General features: G+C 40.5%; 1 protein-coding gene across 1 annotated transcript in view; it reads left to right on the forward strand.

Annotated features, from left to right (window-relative positions):
* Positions 1 to 21897, forward strand: part of TMEM196 (transmembrane protein 196) — a 413699-nt gene that overhangs the window by 159524 nt on the left and 232278 nt on the right. The window contains exon 2 of the mRNA XM_078664414.1: positions 7958 to 8014. Within this exon, the coding sequence (XP_078520540.1) occupies positions 7958 to 8014 (57 nt within the window). The remainder of the gene's footprint in view (positions 1 to 7957; positions 8015 to 21897) is intronic.

A 21897-nucleotide genomic window follows, 5' to 3' on the forward strand; every position in this document is an offset into this window, starting at 1 on the left:
TTTTATGACTCCTTCCGCGGGTTTTGTTCCTTCAGTTTCACTTGAGTTTTGTGAAATTCTTTTGATGATTGCTGGTGTATGATTATTTATCTACTGCTATGAACTTTGATGTCTATTTTAATGTTTAGATTGTACAGATTGCTCTGGACTGTGCACTTTTATAGTGCAAATGAGCCAAAACAAAGTTGTTTTTGGTTGGTAGTGCAATTCCTAGTTACTACTATATGGAAACATCAGGATTGTAGAGTCAATTTTATTAGTTTTAACACCACCAAAAATGAATAAACTAGCTTGCAAATAGGGTTTAATGGAATTATTTCTCAGAGTTAGACATCTGTTTGTGTATACACTGCATAGCATGGTTCAAAATGGTGAATATAGTAATGGAGCTGATGGCACAGTGACTGCTGTCCTAATGATAAATGCTGGATACAGTGGTTCATTAATTAACAAAGCATCAGGGCAGGTGATATAGAATGATAGCACCATTAAGATCTGTTACAACTTAGCATTACCTGTAGAACCACATGTTGAAGCAGAAATTATGTAGTACCCACCAGCCTTCTTCCCCATTGACAGTGCTTAATACTTCCAAGACTGTAGTCAACACTGACCTTGAAGAGGTGGGACAGGGGATAGGGATATGAGGGAAGGCATACAAGAGATATTGTCGTGTTGTGTTCACAGAACTCGTCCCAGGAAAAGGAGGCATTCTTGTGTGTTCTACAGTTGCTCAGAAGTGGCAGGTATACTAAACAGCACACACGACTAATATATTCTTTGCTTTTACACCAAATTCAGTTGCATGAAGTATTTTATTTTCTATGGATTTCACAAAAATGGAAAGAGTCTACAAAAACTGGAAAAAAAATACACAAGTGCCAATCTAGCAACAGGGTAGTATACCCTCAACATATCAGTGACATAGTACATTTATCTTGCTTCAGCCAACAGAATCATTTTCGGAGTGGTTGTGTGCCGACATCATCAATTCAATTGTTGAAGCTCCACAACTTAAGACACAGAACAGAAACAAATATAAATGACTCAGCGAAGTTCCAAGAAACAGTTGTTACAGCAAGGAGTAGGAGGAGAATCCAATAGTGGTTTAACAATCAACACAAACAAATCTAATTCTCCTAGCTAATCACTAATCACTAACCTGAGGCCTCTGAAGACTGTGTTAAAAGAGGTCGAGGTGTACCAGGGATGCAAAGAAATTCTTTGACAAGTTCAATGATTCAAGAAAATCCTTTGAAGTTATGCTGCAGAAGTTCCTAGATGCTCTCCAAGCAGAAAACCTGGATGACGGTTTCAACATTGCCTCAGCTGAAGAGCTATTAGCACAGGTGAAGGGCAGAACCCAAGCACAGGAACACACAGGAAGACCTGAGTCCAATCGAGTCTTCTTCTCACTAACATGGAGGGATCCAAATGTCTGACCACACTCTGAGTGTGACTTTTATTTGGTGTGGGATCCTCAGATTCTGCAGCAAATCCTCAAATTCAAGGTCCTTAACCCCTTCGATGCTGATGACAAAGCCAGCTCGTCATCAACGTTACCTGCGGTGCGCGGATGACGAGCTGGCTTTGTCACGATCAAGCCATTTTTTAAATTCCCGCGTACAGCGGAAAACCGCGGTAGCGGTTAAAGCCTAGGATCATTAAACCTCGCAGTGAATCCTTGAATCGCACTATGGCCTGCCACTCAGATGGGGGATCCTGTGATCCCTTTTGGGGTGACTGCATGGGAACAATATGCACTGTGCTGGTGAGCCCTGGTGTTGATGTTGCCTTAACGTAGACTTCTTGTCCCATAACTGCCTGCTGTTTAAGAGCAGATGTTGCCACTTCGGTGCAGTTTGCTGGTATCATCTATGTAGGAAGGTGGATACCTGACTATGGTTACCCCAGATTTTTTGCCTTGTGTAGCTGGTTTTTGACTTAGGATTGTTAAGGCCTGCCATAGGAGTGACTTATAGGTGCATATGTGTCTATATATAATGGTAGGTATAGGAATACTATACCTAAGCAAGGGGTGATTACACGACCTTGCCCCAGCTGAATGATCAGCCAGTTGTGTCAGTTTGGATGGCCAGCCAGGGGCGGCAAAAGATATGCTGCAGCCCCTGGTAGGCCTTGGATGCATCCATGCCCTGGGTACCTATGGCTCATAAGGTGACCCAATCCAATTGGTGATGTACCTAAGGTACATGGAGTCCATTTTACAGCGAGAGCAGATAGCCTGGGTCCCTGATTAGCAGGATCCCAGGCCAATTAAGTCGAAAACCAGCTAAACACAAGGCAAAAAATCTGGGGTAACCATAGTCAGGTATCCACCTTCCTACACAACCCCCCACCCCCTAATAGGCAAACTTTTCCCAGGTACGTCCTGCTCCTATGTATTTCCAATGGCTTCCAGGGGACATTATTTCTTAAAAACTGCCATGAGACTGAGTAACAGTTGTGATTAGATACCCAACATGCTTTATAGCAGTCGTAATTTATTTATATCCTGGGCATGTTTTTATAAACGTTACTGTTTGTCTTGTCAGCAGTTTAGGAGTGCTATGATTGTTGTATCTGCTTTTAATGAATTTCATATTATTGTTTACTTTTCGCACGTTGCTTATTCCCATAATTGGATTTTAGCATAGTTTTTTTTATGATACTTTTATCTTTTTTTCAAGAACCAAATAAAGCCTATTTTGATTGATTGATTGACTCAGCTGATGATGGTTGGGTGCAATTGGACAACACACATGTGACAGCCACAATCCTGGGGGGTATGGCTCCTGTCACTTGTGTGGATTACATCCTGAGTGGCGAAACTCTTAGAAAATGGGGGGAGGGACAGCCCATAATGCCCCAGACCAGAGGTGGGCGAGAATCGGGGCAAGCACTTGCTGCAAGCCAAGACATGCACATGAATTAGGACCTTTGAATTACCAGTCAATTCTGGCATGACATAAGAAAATAGCGATCCAAAGTCTCCTTAATATCAATTGTTTAATGTGATTCATGGATATTTATGCCAACACATGCTTCATAAGGTTTGCTTTTTTGCTCAGGGCAGAACACTCAATTTTACAACATCATTGAATGAAATATCCTTTTCGAGTGCCACGGTGAGCTTTACATTTTTGGGGTGCATAAATTTAAGAAGGCAATTATCCTACTTTGTGATGTTATTTGAAGCTATGTACATCTGCCAATGTTGAGGCAGTTCCTGGGACATGATTATCCTACGCCTCATTTTCTGGCCATGCTACAATTTTGAAAATTGATAGTTTGGATACTTTGAACTCTTGTGATGTGCCTGAATTGACTACTGGTGCACATGTTGAGAGTGAAATGCAATCTGGCAGCTCTCCTCACTGGTTTATAGGGTATTGAAACAGATCTGTACTTAGTTGCCAAACATTTTGACAAATTATGAAATACTTAATTTGGAAACCGAATTAATCAGAAGTATAAGAATGAGCCAATCATTTTATAATGCTCCTTACAATGACCTGGGAGGCCCCTGCAGAATCGCCCCACTGGTTGCTGGTATCTGGATTTGAGCAAGAACTTTCAAGCTTTAGATCTCTGAGGTTCAGACCCATCCTACAGGATGGACCCTAATGTCTCCTTAACAGAGATGTTCTCTTCCCTTTGCTCCCATGCCAGAGCATGGCAGAGCCATAACCAAGCAAGATGGCCCCAAGTGCAGCTCTCCTGCAGATTTTCACTCTAGTACCTCAGTTCGCAAGCTGAAGACTTGTAAAGCATACGTACACAGACTTATCAGCCAATGACTTCAGCACACCAATATCTTTACTGCAGAACCATTTTGTGAGCTGAAGTAATCAGATATATGTAAACTGGTTGTGCAAAAACAAAATCTCTGGCAGGATTAATTTTGCAGTGTACTTTACAATGACCTGAATCTCCCATAGAAAATCTCCCCAATGTTTGCTCAGAGCAGGCCAATTGTCAGGCTAACATGCTCTTAGGGCCCAAAGGTTCCAGTCAACTCTCCATAAGGGTTCTCACTACTTTTGATATACAAATGACAGGTTTTCTATTCCAGTTGTCACCATGATGGAGCAAGACGAAGCCAGGACCCAGCTGGATGATTCCAGAGGCAGCATGTCTCCATGTTCCCACTCTAATTCTCCATTTTCAAATTGAAGACAGAACTGGTCTAAGGGAACCTTTAAAACATACATACCCGGACTCATCAGCGATTGCTTTGCAGCACAGCAGTCACATTACTGCAGACAATTTCACTTATCTAAATTGCCCTGGGCTTACCAAATTACCTTGCCCCTCCTGCCTGACAGGAAAGAAAAAATTGGCGGCTTAATTACAAACCCCTTGTGCTCCCGGTACCTCACTTTTTATATGGGTACTACGCTTACATTAACTGAATTCCTCCCATCCGTCATCCTGCAAGATGGCTTTTTGAATTATATTCTCACTTCTGATAAGTGCCATGATCTGAAGGTCACACATTTAATTCATATCAAGGGAGACCATCCTTCCGATGTTTGCAAAGGGAGTACCATTAAACTGAATAGGAATTACATCTACAATTTACAACTCTGCAGCAGCAGAAGTGTAATATGAAACATATGAAAAAAGTAATTTTTCTGCATTCACAATGAAATGTTTGACAACAGCAGAGAACCATATTTCCTCTCTTAGTGCATTTTCAGGTGTGTATCTGTAAATTAATCAATACAAAGCATATTTATGTGTATAGAGCAGCAGTCACCACAAGTAGGTCTTAAGCTGCTATTGAAAGATAAAAGATAGATTAGAGATAGTTATTGTTACCCGACTAAATGGTGCTTATTTTATCTACCCCAGAGAGACGACAGTCTGAGTGGATTTGATGTGATTTGAAGCAGTGACCATGGGTTTAAACACAAACCCCTGGAGGGAATGCATTTATTGTATTATTCTACCTCAGTGGAACACAATCCAAAGCCTATAGTTTGTAAAAAATTTAAAGAGATGCAGGCAACTATAAAGCTGTTATTCTACTCTATCTGTAACATCTAAACTATTGCTAATCTCTTTGATTGGGTGTTCCCCAATACATTAGGACTCATTATGATGGATGTGGGACCTCCACTGTCACCTCGTCAGTGGTAGTCCCACCGCCATCGGATCCAAATTGACCGCCCACCACATTATAATGGCCGGCGGATGGTAGCCCATTGGTCCATTGGAGAAACTTGTATCCCTACAACAGTGGCGGTGCCTACTCAGGCAACGCAGTAGGGATCACAATGTCCCTTTTCACCCGTCGTTTCATGGCGGTTAAAAAAGGCAGGTGGAAAGAGACATTCGGAGCCCGACATGGGCCCTGGGGGGGCACCTATGGTGCCCCCAACATATCCCTGCACCAAGTGCGGAAAGGTGCCTGCCACATAGTGCAAGGATATGCACAGGGTGCATATTTTGTACTGTGGCATTTGCAGCAGCCCGCAGCACCCACAGCAATACAAAATATACACTTGCCGACCACCTTGAAAGCAGTTGCATCCTAATTCCTAAGGCGGGACCGCAGACAGGTTGTCGGCCAGTCCCATCCCTGAAATGATGGCAGTTGGACGAAAGTCCTACCGCCATCATAATCTGACCCATTGTTTTTTGTTTCACTCACCTTTTAGGTATTTACCACTCTACACATATCATTTCAGTTTAAATAAAATGGAAAATGTTGTGCTCAGTCACATTCTTTCATTGTGCTTGTTGCCAACACACCCATTTTTCTCAATAGCTCAATCAAAAACGTTTTAAAATGTAACTTAATCAAGAATCATGTTTTATTTTGTCAAATTATCAACCATCAGTACAGTTTTTTAACAGCGCTTACATTTCATATTGTATGATTTCATGTTGTGTGATGGTTGTATTAATATCAACATGTTTATAATGTGCTTATTGGGAAGCTTTTGGGAGACTTCTGAACTCATTAGAAATCAAGATTATTTTTTTCAGGAGTGCTCTTTAAATGTTTTTTGCAAGTTTCCTTATTGCTCTGCTTCATTAGCCAAAGGGCATTCACGCTTTGAGGCAATCAAGGAACACCCAATAGTTCTTGCAGTGTTTCACTTCTGCACAAAGCATTCAAGAAAATTGACATATCTTTTGAAGATGTTATTAATATTTAGACATTCACAATAAAACATAGTTTAACCCTACTTTTTAAATAAATATTTTAATCTACGTAGGTTTGAGTTCTTCACCAAATTATTTTTAATTTCAAGTAACACATCAAAGTGTTAGAGCGTTTAAATATGTTTCTTACAAGTATACTATTTATCATTCTCATTATTGTTAGTACTATACTATGAGTGGTAGACATGGTATTACTTTTAGTGTTGCTGTTATTAATAATCATAGCAGAGTGTGCTCACTATTTAGCTATTAATATGTAATGTATCAATATTCTTATAACTGTCTTTCTTAGCAGCATCAACATTTTATTCTGCAAAGTCAAAATGAGTTTTCATCAGACTTGACTAGGCACTCAACCTATACTGAGCACAACATTTTCGATTTGAGACAACTGTTTTCCCTAATTAATAGAAAGGTAATTTATGAAGAAGTGAGCCAGACATAACTTTAATTTCATTGATTTATCAAACCATTTTATTCCACCTTCCAGTACAGAAAAACAGATTTCTTGCAAATACAGCAGTTAAATAAGCAATTACCATGATAGTTTTAGTTCTGCTATGTTAGTATTGTGCTAACACATTAGTTTAATATAATAGAATAAAAAATAATGGGTGAAAATTATTTAAGTACTTAGGCCGCAATAGGGGCGCCATGTTTGAGAGAAGCATAGATGCGCTTTTTAAATTTGCTCTAAAGCCGGGCAATAAACCAATCAGAGAGCTCATTATGATTTATAAAACCAGGTGTCTATAGCTACTTATGGTGCAGGCTTGTGGTCTGCAGGAGTATATGATTCAGAATGTGGAAAATAGACTTTGAGATGTTTGCTGTCAGTCCCCCAATGTGTTTTCACATATTTATGACATAGTAAATTGTGGCTGGATTATTTATATGATGGTATTAGACTCCGCCCTGCTGTGGTTGTCAATGTAATCCTCAAAACAAACTTGCACGCTGGGTATTGGAAGAATCTTCATACATCGATCTGGGGAAAATTCCCTCGCTGACATACATCAAGCAATTAAATCACAGTTTAGGTATCACTAATCTGTTTGATAATCTTAGTGGTTTGCCTGCTTCCTTTAAGTATGTTTTAGAATTTTTGATTCATGCAGATTATTGAGAATGTGTGAAGAAGTTAAGAAGGGCTTTGTGAGCAAATATACCACGTAGAGCACTAGCCCATTGATAGACTTGTATCTTGTTTGGGTTTCAACTAGCTTTCTTAGGTATTTTGTAACACGTCTGAGATTTAACACTTTATGGTGGCCTTTCCCACTCAAATGTTATATCATGCGGTTTTACCACTGTCTCCTTGTGATGATCAATCCATTCAATCGACATTGCACTTTTTGCTTTTCTATAAATATTATGTTTCTCTTAGATGTGACTTCCTTCTACCCATCCTGAAGGTGCGAATTTCAAGCAATGTAAGGAAGCTGTGGTCTATATACAATCGCACCATCAGTGTACATATGCTTGGCCGTGGAGAGAGTTTTACAGTGTGCTTTTACTTAAGGAAAATGTTGAGCTAATTTCTTCCTGTCTTATTATGTCTGGACATATTTACTGGGACAGAGTTGTTTATATACACTTTATGATTGTCAATGAGTTTGTTTTTATCTGTCTTTATTGTATTGTTATGGTTAATATGTACCACAGAAGTTAATGATGATGACTCAAGGTGAAGATGAGGATCAAATGCTAAACTGTACCATACTACAGCATGTCACTGTTCGTTTTATTAAGTTGATTATTCTCTTCTCTCTTTTTACAGTTTCTGCTCTGTGGAGTATGTGGCATATATTGCGCCAAAAAGAAATCGGGACTTGTAGTAAGTGTTTGCCTTGCATGCATTGATCATTGTAAGTACTTGCAATGTGCATACTATATAAAACTATCTTAGAATTATTTTGTATGACTTTCTTTGAAAAATCGCTTTTACTTAGAAAAACAAATCATTTGAAATTCATTATATGTGTTTAATTCCTATTCGTCAGAGTCTTTCTGAAGTTAGGGAGAATTACAGGCATTTATCTTTAGCCCTTCTTTATCTAATAGCAAATTATTCACCACTCTTGAGCCTGCGATAGTATGAATAATTACTAGCATTTCTATAGTTGACTAAAGCAAAAGCCTCCTTTTTGAATACTAGATTTTAAATGTATATATGTTAATTCTAGCATCATAGGAGACCATATAAATGTTCTCGTTACATTTTCTGGATGGGTGTGCTTATGGTCTTTGTATGGTAGATCTAGGATCTGAGAGATTTTAAGTACTTTAGGCAAAACATTCACCTTTACTGCATTTATCCTATCCTGAATACATAGATGCAAAACCCACCAATGTTGAAATTCTTGATTAATAATCTATTAGACCTTTCTAGATTAGTGCTAATAAGGGTCATCACATTACTTGTGATCACAATCCTTAGGTAAGTTAATTGTGTTGCTTCCCATTTAAATAGAAAAGATGCATAATCACTTTTCCCAACTATGGGGCCGATTAGGATTGCGGTTTTTCCGCATCCTCCGGGCCGGCGGAAGTGTCTGCCGGCCAGGAGGATGCGGAAAAACCGCTGCGGAGCCTTCAAAGACCCCCCGCCAGATTAGGATGGCTGGGGGGTCGGTAAGACCGTCCGCCGCTTTTCCGCCGCGGTCGCCTTCCGACCGCGGCGGAAAAGCTCTAACATGTCTGGCGGTGTCTATCAGACACTGCCAGGCATATTAGGATGTCTGCAGTTCTATGCCTTTCCACTGCAGCATTTCCGCCGTGAAAAGGCATACGGACTTGTGTTTGGGGGCCCGTTGCGGGCCCCCAGGGGTGAAGGGGGGGGTGGTTGCACATGGGGGGGACCTATGGTACCCCCTGCCTTTGCGTGCACGAAGCAGCAGGCACCACGCGGTGCCTGCTGCTTCGTGCATGCAAAGGTAAACATGCATTTTTTTAACCTTGCGGCGGGTGCTGCTTCAAGCAGCACCCGCCGCGATGTTAAAAATACAGGATGTGACCGGCAGGGTGGCGGTCACATCCTAATTTGCACAGAGGGACCGCCGCTGCCCCTGCGGACGGTCCCTCCACCTCTGGGGTGGCGGACGGACGCAGGTCCGTCCGTCATCCTAATAGGGCCCTATGTTTGGGCATTAAGAAAGGCTTAATCCAACTTACTTGATGAACTGAAAAGTTGAAAATGTATCTGCTGAATCAAGATCTCTCTTAATAAGAAACACTTGATTGATCCAAAGCCTGTTCAGATGCCACTTATTCTTTCATTAGAACATATCACAATTGCTAAGGACTATAGAGCTGTATTGAAAACCAAGGAAATACTGGGCCGTACTGTTAGCCTCCAATTGCAAAGATGATTTTTCTGATTAAATACCTTTTGTGTTAATCTTAGCTGTTGATTCCACATACAGGTTTTCAGCTGTTTCAATTATGCAACTAAATCCACCAAGACTCAAGTCATCTCATAACAAAACAGTAATTGTTCCCTACATTATGAATTAATCACTTGATTAAATGGATCAATCAATCAATATTTCTAGAGTACTGCACTGTCACCCCGGCGGTGGTATCTGGGTGCAGAGGTGCAAGGTCTCCGTTGAAAAGGAAGGTCTTGAGGAAGAAGCAGGAGGGAATAAACGAGCATAAAAGGGCCAAAAAGAAGGAAGAAAAACTAGTAGAAAAGGCGAAACAGTACAGACAAGTGCAAAACAGAGTGCAGGAAAACGAGAAGAAAAGGCGAAAAAATAGGGCAGAACACAAGCAGAAAAGGCCAAACAGAGGGTAGAAAAAACGAGCAGAGAAAGGCAAAACAGAGAGCAGAAAAACAATTAATAAAGGCAAAACAGCAAGAAATGAGCAGTGGAGGCATACACACAGATCAGCAGGTAAACAAGTAGCAGAGGGTAGCGGATAGGACAGCTGTCGCGGGGGAGCTGGTGTAAGGACCTGCTGATGAAGCAATAAAAAATTATATTCGTCTCCGGAGCATTGTTATAGAAAACCCTTCACTTTCAAATTGAGAGTCTAAAAAAACTCTCTATGTGCATAGACTTAACTTCTCTACATAAATACCTCTAGCCATATTCTCAGTTATCGAAAGAAAAAAAGATTTTCACTTCATTTATGACTTTAAAAACAAGGTGTCATTTTTTTTTGGTTAATGGGCATGTAGAAATTATTCGAGCAATGTCTTACGAAACTTTTAATATGACAATCTCAAGTGAATTATTGTGAAATTAATTATATCAACTTGAGCTACTACATAACGCCCGAAAATCCTCTCTTAACAACTGCAGTATATAAAATCGTATACAAAATTTTTAGAAAACCTCTTTGGCATTTGTTTATTCGAGTCAGTTGTTGTTTTAAAGATGTATTAGCATGGCCTACACACATCAAACTAAAAAAAGTTGGATGGTCTAGAGCCTAATATTGGCAATAAAAAATGCTACACATATGGACATTTTCTACATATTTATGAGAATATGGACATAATTATACAAAGTGTTACAAATGGTCCTCACTGAGTGCATTCTGCACAAAATGCATTATGATATCTAAACTTTTTAATGCATTTGGGTGATTTTTTGGACCCCAGCTACAAAGAAATTATATATTTATTAGATACCTCCTCTGACAAAATATTTTAATTCAATTTACACATATTTATTTGTATATTTTCATAAAGAATGTTTTGTATTAGAATGAGTTAACAACACTTGTAAACCATACAGCAATATAACTTTAAAATGTAAAACATTGTAGTCTGAAATGGTATCAAAGATTATTTTTCTGATAAGAATTTTGTGGATAAGGGGCAACTTAAATGGTAACATTAATCCCATTGACAAAAATGGGCCCCATTAGCTGTCAGACAGAAGGCCATCCAACAGCTCATCAGTGGCTATCTGACCGACATCTGAGGCATCTGTCCGACGATTATATGGGCGGTCCGACCGATGCCTGCGGGTGGAATCTGCCCTGCCTCTGACAGGCTGAAGGGGCCCGTTGGGGGAAGGGCAGTTTGTACTCCCTAGAAAGGAGGGGATGCCTGCTCAGGCACCGCCATGGGGATTATGTTGCACGTTTCCCACAGTCTTTTTATGGCAGTCTGACTGCCATGGAAAGGTTGGCAGAAACAAGACCTTGGGGGCCCCTAAAAGGGCCTGCGGCCTCCACTATGAGTCCTGGGGGGCACCTATGGTACCCACCCCTCAAACATCCATGCATCGTGTGGCAGGCACTGCATGGTGCATGGATGTTTAAAAAGTGCATATTTCCTATTACAGCTTGTGCTGCAGCTCGCAGCACAAGCCGCAATAGAAAAGATACACTTTCCAACTGCCGTGAAGGTGGTCAAATCCTAAAATGGGAATATGGGACAGGTGGCCAACCAGCATCGTAATGGGCCCCAATGACACTAAGATCAACCAATTTATCTGATTTTCTGAGTACGTGATAGACCCAAGATTCATGAAATATTTAGGGAAGGTCAAGTCAGGCTGTAAGAAAGAAAGCAACAGGTTTCAAATCAACTAATCAAAACAACTGAACCTTTCACCACCAAATACAACAGACATTGGAACCCTAAAGAGAAACAGTCCACTTGAGAGATACATTATAACAATATATAAATGTTCATTAAGAGTATACTGCAGAAGGTGTTTCCGGTGCATTTCCACTTTACAGAAAGAAATGTCTTTTTATTTATTTATTTATTTGGTGTTTTATATAGCGCGAACATGACCCTGAATAGGGTGTCAGAGCGCTTTACATTTTCATTTCCAAAACAGTTATGTTACCAAGTCATCTGTTGTTGTACAATTATTTAGAACAAAAACATTAAGCTTAATGTACACATATACAAACCACAAAAAGTTTACTGTTCAAAGAAAAGTAGCGTGTAACTGATCAGGCAGAATCCGTGATGCTGGCGAGTCTGTTGAGATCATGGGAGGTATTTACTCATATAAAAGGATTTAGCTTTGGTTTTTAATGCAGAGATGGAAGTGATTATTCTAATGTTGGGAGGGAGAGCGTTCAAGATTCGAGGAGCAGCCCCAGAGAATGCTCGGTCATAAGTTTTTTTATTACGAAAACAGGCCGGTTTCAGTAGCAGATCGCCATGGCTCCTAGAGATACGGCGTCCTCCAGATGGAGTGATTTTTTGGGCTAGGTACACCGGTGTTTGGTAATGTACCGCCTTGTGAGTGATGCATGCCAACTTAAATTGTACTTTTGCTTCGTAGGGCAACCAGTTGAGAGCTTTCAAATGAGGGGTGATGTGGTCGAATTTTTGGGATCCCGTTATAAGTCTTGTGGCCGCATTAAGACAAGCTTTCAGTGGGGCTTTCAGTGGGGCAGTTGAGATCTTGGGAAGACCGGCCAGCATTGTGTAACCATACTCTATCCTTGAAATGACAAGTGCCTGCACTGCTGTTTTGAGGTCTGACTTATTTGAAAATGGTTTCAGTTTTCTGAGGTTAAATGGAAGCGGGCGTTTTTTTGCCATTGTGGTAATATGTGCTAGCATATTCAAGTTATTGTCAAGAATAATCCCCCCGGATTTAGTGGAATCAACAATCTTCGGAGTACAGTTTAAACCGTGGGACGCTCATGACGAGCTCAGCTCGTCATGAGGCACAGTGGAGTTGAGCTCATGACGAGCTGGGCTCGTCATAACCGCCGCGGAACTCCAACGCGGGGATAATTCCCCTCCTGTGCATGGTGATCCATTGAGTAGGCGGAGTCGTGATGAGCTTAGCTCGTCATGAGCACAGCTCCACTGTGCAGCGTGACGAACTGAGCTTGTCACGAGCACCGCGGCTCCGCGCGCGTCCGTCCTCTCCCCGCACTGTGATCAGATTGGTCCACACTATAATGTTCGTGGACCTTTTCTATGGGGAGATCATAGGAATTCGGTTTTATGTGGGTTAAGCTTCAGATGGTTATTGGTTAGCCAATGATTGGTTCTCTTTAGTGCCTGGTTCATGATACCCATCTCTTCTGTCAATGTGACTTTGATGTACAGCTGAGTGTCATCTGCGCACATGTGGAAAGAGATGGCTGCTCGCTGTAGAGTTTCCGTGAGTGGTTCTATGTACAGATTGAATAACGCTGGGGATAGTGTGGATCCCTGTGGAACTCCGATTGTATTTCCGAATGAAACTGATAAAGTTTGGTTGACTATGAGTTTTTCTAGGAAAGAGCTAAACCATTTTAGGACAGTACCCTCTACTCCCATTTTATTTTTCATGTGATCTAGAATTTTGGCACACTGACGATTGGTGAAGCAGGATTAGGAGACATGTTTCATTATGGTCGAGGGCAAGTAGAGCGTCGTCCAGGATGTGCAGAATTGCAGTTTCCGTACTATGGTTAGGTCTGAATCCTGATTGAAAGTCATTTAGTAGATTGAATTTGGAAATATGGTGGCTCATAGTTATCTAATTAAGTTTTCACATTACACATGGCACATGTAGTCTTTTAGGTTTAGTAATAGACAAGACCTTTTAATTTTACTAAAATTATATGTATAATATACTCACTTGAAGGGTATTTCAGCAACTTCTGTTCATTATGTGGTCTGTTGTGTAATTCACCTGTATGTCCGCCTACTACAATACAGCATTTGGCAATGGGTCAGCTTACTACAGCCACTGGCTCACTTCGCTTTGAGTGATTGCATTTAGCCACAAGGAGCACATCCACACACACTGGAGTTCCTTTGATTACCAGTTACTTACTTTAGTGTTGCCTTTGTTTGTAGAACATGATGTGATAGCAGAATGTTTTCTACCAGATATGAGCCCCGGGCACATTCTAGCTAGCTTTATCAGTCCCTGTCTCCTGCCAATGCTGTTGTAAATTCCTTTTGAAGCGACATTTGTTCATCTGACTGCTGCTTTCACACACCACATCAGCAGTCCCATAAACTCTACATAAATGCTCATGAGGGTGCTCCATCTTTGCAACCCTGTCTTTCTGTCTTTCTGTCATTCCTTTTTTCTTTGCTTTATTGCTTCCTTTTTACCTTCTTTCCTTCCTTCTTTCTTTTGTTTTTCTTTCCTCATTTTTTCTTTCCTCTTTCTTTACTTCTTTGCTTTTTTTCTCCTTATTTCCTATTTATTTAATTCATTCTTTCTTTTTTCACCGTTTTTCTTGTCATAATTATTTTATTCTTTCTTTAATTTTTTCTTCCTTTCCTGCCTTCCTCTTGCTTTTTTCCTTCATTCCATTTTCTTTCTTGCCTTCCTCTTTCTTTCTTTTGCCGTCCTTTTTCTTCATTTATTTAGTTTTTTTCTTGCCTTCATCTTTCTTCATTTTGTGCCTACCTGTATCTCGTTTACCTACCTTCCTCTTTCTTTCTTTCTTTCTTTCTTTCTTTCTTTCTTTCTTTCTTTCTTTCTTTCTTTCTTTCTTTCTTTCTTTCTTTCTCCTTCTTCTTCTTTCTCTTTCTTTCTTTAACAAAAGCACAAGATGTCAGTCAGTGACCGCCTAATTGGCTTTTTTAGTCTGTGTTACCCATGACCTTTTGATTTACTAAAATGATGTGTATAGCATAGTTACTTATAGGGGTTTTCAGTCGGACTTCATTCAGTAGTCTTTGGTTGTATCACTCACACTTTTGTCCACTCATTCAACCATTTATTAAGGGGCAAGGTCTCATCCCACTACAACAAGCACATCCACACACAATGTAGCTCTCCTCAATGCCAGTAATTACTATGGCCATGTATTCTTTTTTTACATTTTTATTTGTTTTAGACCAAACAACATTTTTGCCTTTAGCTAATGTATTTTTTGATTGATGAGGGCCCAACTACTTCCTCAACAATAAAGTTAAGCAAAAACCTTGAAAAAAACAAACAAGAATGTTGGCTTTGCCAATCCTTGTTTACATTGCAACAGTAACACTATAAATCAAGTTCCAGGTGTTCTGCCATGATTGGTGAATACACAGGAGTAGAGGCAAGTTGTTAAGCTAGGTTCTATGAATTGTGACAATGCCTTCTTCTAAGTGAATATTACTGCGCAAAGCCTGCAACATAGTAAGTAAGTAAGTAATTTATTCGATCAAAAAGAAAATTGATCATTTACAGGAATAAAAAGCATCATAATACAGTATAAAACCAATTGAATGAAATTGAATAAGAGCATCATATTCCACGTAAAAGCAATTGCAGTTAAGAAGTAATAACAGTTCATTTCAATAAATACTGTTTTACTTGTACTAGAGTTAAATTGATAAAAACTTCAAACGTTTCCGCCACGCATACAAGAGATACCTAGTTAGTGCAAATACAAGCCACCTGGTATTACCAGACGTAAATATCCTAATAGCGTCAGAGCGGCGAATACAAGATAAAATACGACACACAGGGATGATCCATTTTTTCTGATAATCATTATATGCAGTACAGAAAAAGAGAAAATGTTCTATAGTCTCTGATTTAACCAAACACACAGGGCATATAGATGAAACAAATGCATTGGCCCAGTTACTTCTTCTAGAGTGTAATGGTAAAGTCCCATATCTGAACTGCAAATATATAGCTCTGGCCTGAAGGGGCTCAATGTCATCTAAAAACTGTTCATAGGCGAGCTCGCATTTAGAATTAAGAACATTTATTGTAAGCGAGCCATTGGTATTATTTATCAAAAATTTATGGTCCATAAAAGCCCAGAATCTTTTTTTTTAAAACGGCCTGCAACATAGTTCTAATCGGGGGTTAAATACCAGCATGAATTAAAAAGTATAGCTAAGATTTTCCTAACCATGCGGTGTATTTTCTGTAAGGAATACAATATCAAAAATAGAAATGACAACATATGGAAATAACAATGCTGAAAAGGAACAGAAAGTAATATTTATTTTATTTTACTTATTTTTGCTTCTAAGTGTTATGTTATGTTATGTTATTTTTTTCTTATAAAGCGCTAACAATCATCCTGAGTAGGATATCACGGCTCTGCAGTAGCTGTAATGAGTGGTGGGTTGTCATGGATAATATCATTTTAGTCTGGTTTAGGGAAAAGGAAGGTTTTCAGTTGTTTCCTAAACGATAGGTGGTAGTCCATAAGTCTGAGAGCCACGGGCAATTCGTTCCATTTGGTTGCAGCTATGTGGGAGAAAGCTCGCTCTCCCATCCTGGCTCTCTTCACTCGAGTAGTTCTTGCTCTTGCCGTGAATTGAGAGCGGAGATTTCTAGTTGGTGCATAGAACTGAATCCTGTTTCTAAGGATAAGTGGGCCTGTGTTGTGCAGTGCTCTGTGTGTTATACGCATCATTTTGAAAGTTGCTCTCTGCCTCATTGGCAGCCAATGGAGCTCTCGTAGGCAGCTCTTGGCTGAGTCAAATTTTCTTTTCTTGCATATTGCCTTGGCCGCCGCGTTCTGCACTATTTGTAGTTTGGTGAAGAGATATTCTGCCATGCCTACAAACAGGGAGTTTCCGTAGTTCAGCCTGCTCATCAGTAATGACTGAACCAGGATCCTTCTACGCTCTATGGGAATCCAGGGGAAGACTCTTCTGAGCATCTTTAACAAGGCAAAACCTTTGCCGCATATTGTAGATACGTGAGATTTCATAGACAGGGTGGTGTCGATCATTACTCCCAGATTCCTTGCTGTTAGTGTCGGAATTGGGGGGGTGCCCAGGGATACTGGCCACCAGCCGTTGTTCCACAGTTAAGTGTGTCCACCGAACAGCAATATCTCTGATTTGTCTGCGTTCAGTTTTAGGCAATGGCTATACATCCAGTCAGACAGTTCGGTGAGACAATTTAGCAGCCTGTCCTTGGGGTCGTTCTTCTCATCCAAGATTACAGTTAGTTGGGTGTCGTCTGCGTAAGAACAGATTTCGACACCCCACTTTCTTCCTATAGCTGCCAGGGAAGACACAAAAACATTAAACAACGTTGGGCCCAATGAGGCCCCCTGTGGGACCCCATATTTGATGTTCCGGTGCGGGGATGAAAAGTTACCCATGCGCACTGATTGAGTTCTGTCCAACAGAAATGATTGCAACCACCCCAGTGCTCTGTCCCGAATACCTTTTGCTGCCAGAGTTCTTAATAGCAGATTGTGTGGTACGGTATCAAACGCTGCCGAGAGATCCAATAATATCAAGGCAACTGTTTTCCCTTGATCTACCTGCATTCTGATATTATCCAGCACGGACAAGAGTGTAGTCTCCGTGCTGTTGTTGGCCCTGAAACCTGTTTGTGAGATATCTAATAAGTTGTTGGTTTCGAGAAAACTGGATAATTGCCTGTTAACCAGTTTTTCTAGAACTTTAGATAGATAGGGTAGCTGAGATATGGGTCTGTAATTGGCAGGCTTATTGATGCCTAAGCCTGCTTTTTTTAGAAGAGGGGTAACTATGGCGTTCTTCCAGCTGGTTGGGAATTCAGCAGATTCTAGCGAGTGGTTCAGCACTTGAGTTACTGCTGGGCAAATTATTGGGGCGAGTTGCGAAAAAATATGGTGGGGACATGGGTCCAGTGGGGAGCCTGATTTAATTTCTAGCATAACTTTACCCACTTCTTCTTCCGAGAACGGGCCAAAGCTGGAGCAACTGATCTGAGGGATGGGTGACTCATGGGCCTCTAAACCTTCCGATTTAATGTTGGAAAATGACGAATAAATAGTGTCTATTTTCTCACAGAAAAAGTCATTCATTTTATCGCAGCCTACTTGTGAGGGCGTCAAATTCGATGAGAGGCTGGTAGGACTGCATAGTTCTTTGACTATTTTGAAAAGTTCTTTAGACGAGTTTTTATTTTCTGTTATTCTGCGAGAAAAGTATTCCTTCTTTGCTTTCCTAATGGCTTTAGTGTAAATAATGTGATTGCATTTGATGTTCTCTTCATGTAGATTTTACAGTTTGTACTGTTTCTCTAGTACCCTGAGTCTCAATAAAGTACTTTCAGGTCTAGTTGAAGCTATTTAAAACCATAAACAATTAATTATTAAATACATTGTATAGATTTCCGAAACTGATTCCTAGGCAGATATTCAGACAGAGCTAGATGTCGGACGACTCATGCCTTTTGGATTATGTGAAGAAAAAGCAGTGCTTAATTTGTGCCAGTGCTTTCCGCTGCTTAGAACCGGCACTTGTTTATGAGGGCCGGGTCTACATGCATCTGTACGTCATATGGCATTGAGCATATAATTACCTCACTCAGTTACTGACTCCGTGCAGAGAGTGTTCATTTTATCTCCCTAGTGATGAATCCCGGTAAAGAGTGTTGCGGCTGCTGTCAGAGCCAAGTTTCATATGATCTGAATCAACCCAGACTGGTCCTATTATAATTATCTACTGCCCTTACTTCAGTGTTACCGGTAGGAGGATAGGAGGGCACTGATTGGCCTAGATTTGGTTTGACGAGGGTAGGCAGCAGCATGCGCAGGCAGCGTGCGCAGATTTCTTTTTAGAATGCCACGCCCCGGCACTCGAGTCAACAGCAGAGAGGTTGAGGGCAGGCAGCAGCACCAGCACCTGCAGACCAGGCCTACCAGTTAAAAAAAGGCAGTGCCCCGGCCACCCACCACCAGTTACTGTAAGTGAGTAGTCATGCTATGCTAATTTTTTTGTTGAGTGTGGTGTTGTGACGATTACCGTGGTAGCGCGCCAAAATCTGAAGATTCGATGATATCCTGGCCTACTGTACACATTATATCACGATAGGGCTGCCGGGGTTAAGTGAAAGTCCCTGCCCGGCCCCTGAGGTATCCTTCCCTAAACAATTTACTGCTTAAGAATCGAATGGTTAAATGCCATGAAAGCAGGATGTCAATTAAACTTGTTGCCTTCTTTTTTTTTGTACGTATAGTTGCACACCTAATGAATGAGCCCATACTCTTAAAGGCTCTTTAAGCGTGCCATTGTTTGTGCTTGTAATCGTGCCTTAATATGTATTAAAGTAAGTGATGTGCAAAACCAACTGACAGTGGTAGGTATGCCTCGCAATAGAAGTGTCCTCCATTAATTTAATTCAAAGCAATCTATATAGCCTGGCAGGGGTGATCGGTGCCACTTGGGGTGGGGGCGCCCTGTTTGAAAATATATTATGGCTCGAAAAAGTTCCTAGCCTCCAGCAATTTTCAGACATCAATAAAAATGTCAAGATTACTCCGGTGATTAATGTTCTTCCTGGAGAGAGACACATTTTCGTCTAGTTGGAATATGACTCCTTGCAAGGTAGCTCAGAGAGTTAATGTGCCTGCTTCTAAAAACTTGTGCCATGCAGATCACAAAGTGCATATAATGTTAAAGCTCAATTGTTTACTGCTATTGTCAGAGAGCTCTTTTTGTTACGTGCAGTTTATAAGTTAAGTTAAATATTGAGCAATGAGATATTAACTGTCCTCAAAGCTCTGGATGCAAACTTCAAGGTTTATATTAGACCAACATGTTTGTTTTTTTGCCCGGTCTTTCCTTCATTTAATCTTGAAAAAATGATTAATTTGGGTAGAAATAAATTATCATTATAATTAATAGAACCCCTAACCATTAGTGTTATGTTTTAAATTCCGAATTTGTGATTTTCTAGACCTAAAACTCTTAAACTCTACTGCCTGCCAGTATGGATGACATGTGACTCCTACATCTTGTAATCCTCTGTCTTATGTAACGTTTCCTATACACTTATTTACACGTGTAATTTTCTCTGTTAAATGTGTGTATGATGTAAAGTGCTCTGACACCTCACACTGCTATGAGTGGTGCTATAAAACTAAATGAATCTGAGTGACTGGTTATGGAGATTTGAGGGGCACTGTCAGCTGGTGGTACTGAGGGAATCCGTGGCAGAGGTGGAAATTGGGGGGGCGCCAACAAACATTGTCGCAGTGGGCGCCACCAGTGCTAAAGCCGGGCCTGCAGCATGGTGTAGCGGCTTCCCGCCTCTTAGTTCTGGTCAGGGGCTAATGAAGACCGTGCCCCATCTGAGCATTCGATTAAACAAGCTCTTCGTGCCACGGGCTTTCCTGAGTGGCTCCTGCAGATTTATTTTTCCAACTAAGAGGCTTATTTACAAGCCCCTTGAGCCACCCGTATGTCACTTTTCCCATGTTAAAAATTACATAAAAGTGGCGCAAGCGGCTTGTAAATAGGGCCCCAACTCTTTTATTTATGGCGGAGGATGGCAGAGCTCCAGTATGTATGTGTCTACTATGGAAATACCTTATTCAAGATTTGAAAACGCTCCAAGTTCAGTCTTAATGTAGGCTTGACCATACTCTCGCTTTTCTGCTGCTAAAAAACTTTTAATAACCACAAGAGCCCTCTACCCCAGCCACTAAACAATCTGAATCTGGCACACATTCCTTGTGTGGCCTTCAGAAGTTAAAAAGAACCTCTTTAATGGACACAAATATTGTTTCATGGATGTAATTTACTATTTTTCATTGTTATGATGACCAGACCAAGATACACTATCTACATTTTACATGTGGCTGGAAAAAAAGAGAAGATGTTAATGTTTTATTGTATTTAAATTCAAACGTTGGTACAAAGAGCATTTAATTTGCACAAAAAATGTATACTTTTGAGCAGACAAGGCTGACTTGCAGTGGGTTAGTAGAAAACGCTGTTTGTTGAAGATAGCATCTTAATTTACAATTCTTAGCTACCAATATATGATCGATTATTGAAAATGTCAGTAAATTTCAATACATTTAATATGCAATCTCAGTCTAGAGAATGTAACCACGAGACAGAGAGGACAACAGAATTATGCCCCAACTGCATCAAAAGTATACATTTTGCTCGGGTTCATTCTAGGCTTGGCAACGTGTGCCTCTGTAAATTCCCTAACACAATGGCAATAATTTGTTAATATTTTTATTTATTTTACATTTTCCTATAGCGCTGCTTTTTATAGAGCCATTGAACTTTGTACCACAAGATATCACTGTATTCTTTTACTTTATTAAGGACGCTAGCACTGGCTACTATGTAGAGGCAATAAAAACAAGGGTTCTTATTTATATGGCTTGTGACTGAAAAGGGCTAGAGTTATCTTAGAACAACGGTCCTTGACAAGAGAGAATGTGCAAGCTAATGAATATTTATTGGCCACAATATGCACTATAATGAGTAAGGTGTACAGCCAGACCCTAAAATTTAATCAATGAAAACAATGCAAAGCAATATCAAACGCAACAAATATAAAGTGGGACTCAGTCCTGTATCCACAGCATACAAGAGGGCTAGACAAACAAAAGGGGTAGGAGGTTCATCAGGCAATTTTTCTTTTGTGAGAATCTAGTACACATAGAACCTAATATCCTAGCTTTTCTCATGTAGTAAAAACATAATTATGTCACACAATGGGGAACTGGTGTTTGAACTACATCTACTGTCGACAGCGTTTCGATCCCATAAAAATGAAGTATCATCATTGGCGAAAAGTCAGCCCATATCGCACCCGATGCCCAGGCTGCTGGTGCAGGGCGACTCTTCGTTTCCATCTTGAATAATTACCCAATAAAGAGACGGGCGCTGGAGGCAGGAAAACAAGAACAGAGTTTATTACTCCAGAGGAGAGCATGTCATTTGGGACGCTCGCATAGTGTCTTCGGGAGGTGCTCTAACAAGTTTCTCTGAGGCTTCGTCTTTTATACACAGGTTTATGACACACACACATCCTCCATTACAATCAGGACATTGTAAAGTACGAAGATATTCCAACACGT

This window comes from Lissotriton helveticus, chromosome 10 (genome assembly GCF_964261635.1).
Source record: "Lissotriton helveticus chromosome 10, aLisHel1.1, whole genome shotgun sequence".
In the NCBI taxonomy this organism is placed as follows: Eukaryota; Metazoa; Chordata; class Amphibia; order Caudata; family Salamandridae; genus Lissotriton; species Lissotriton helveticus.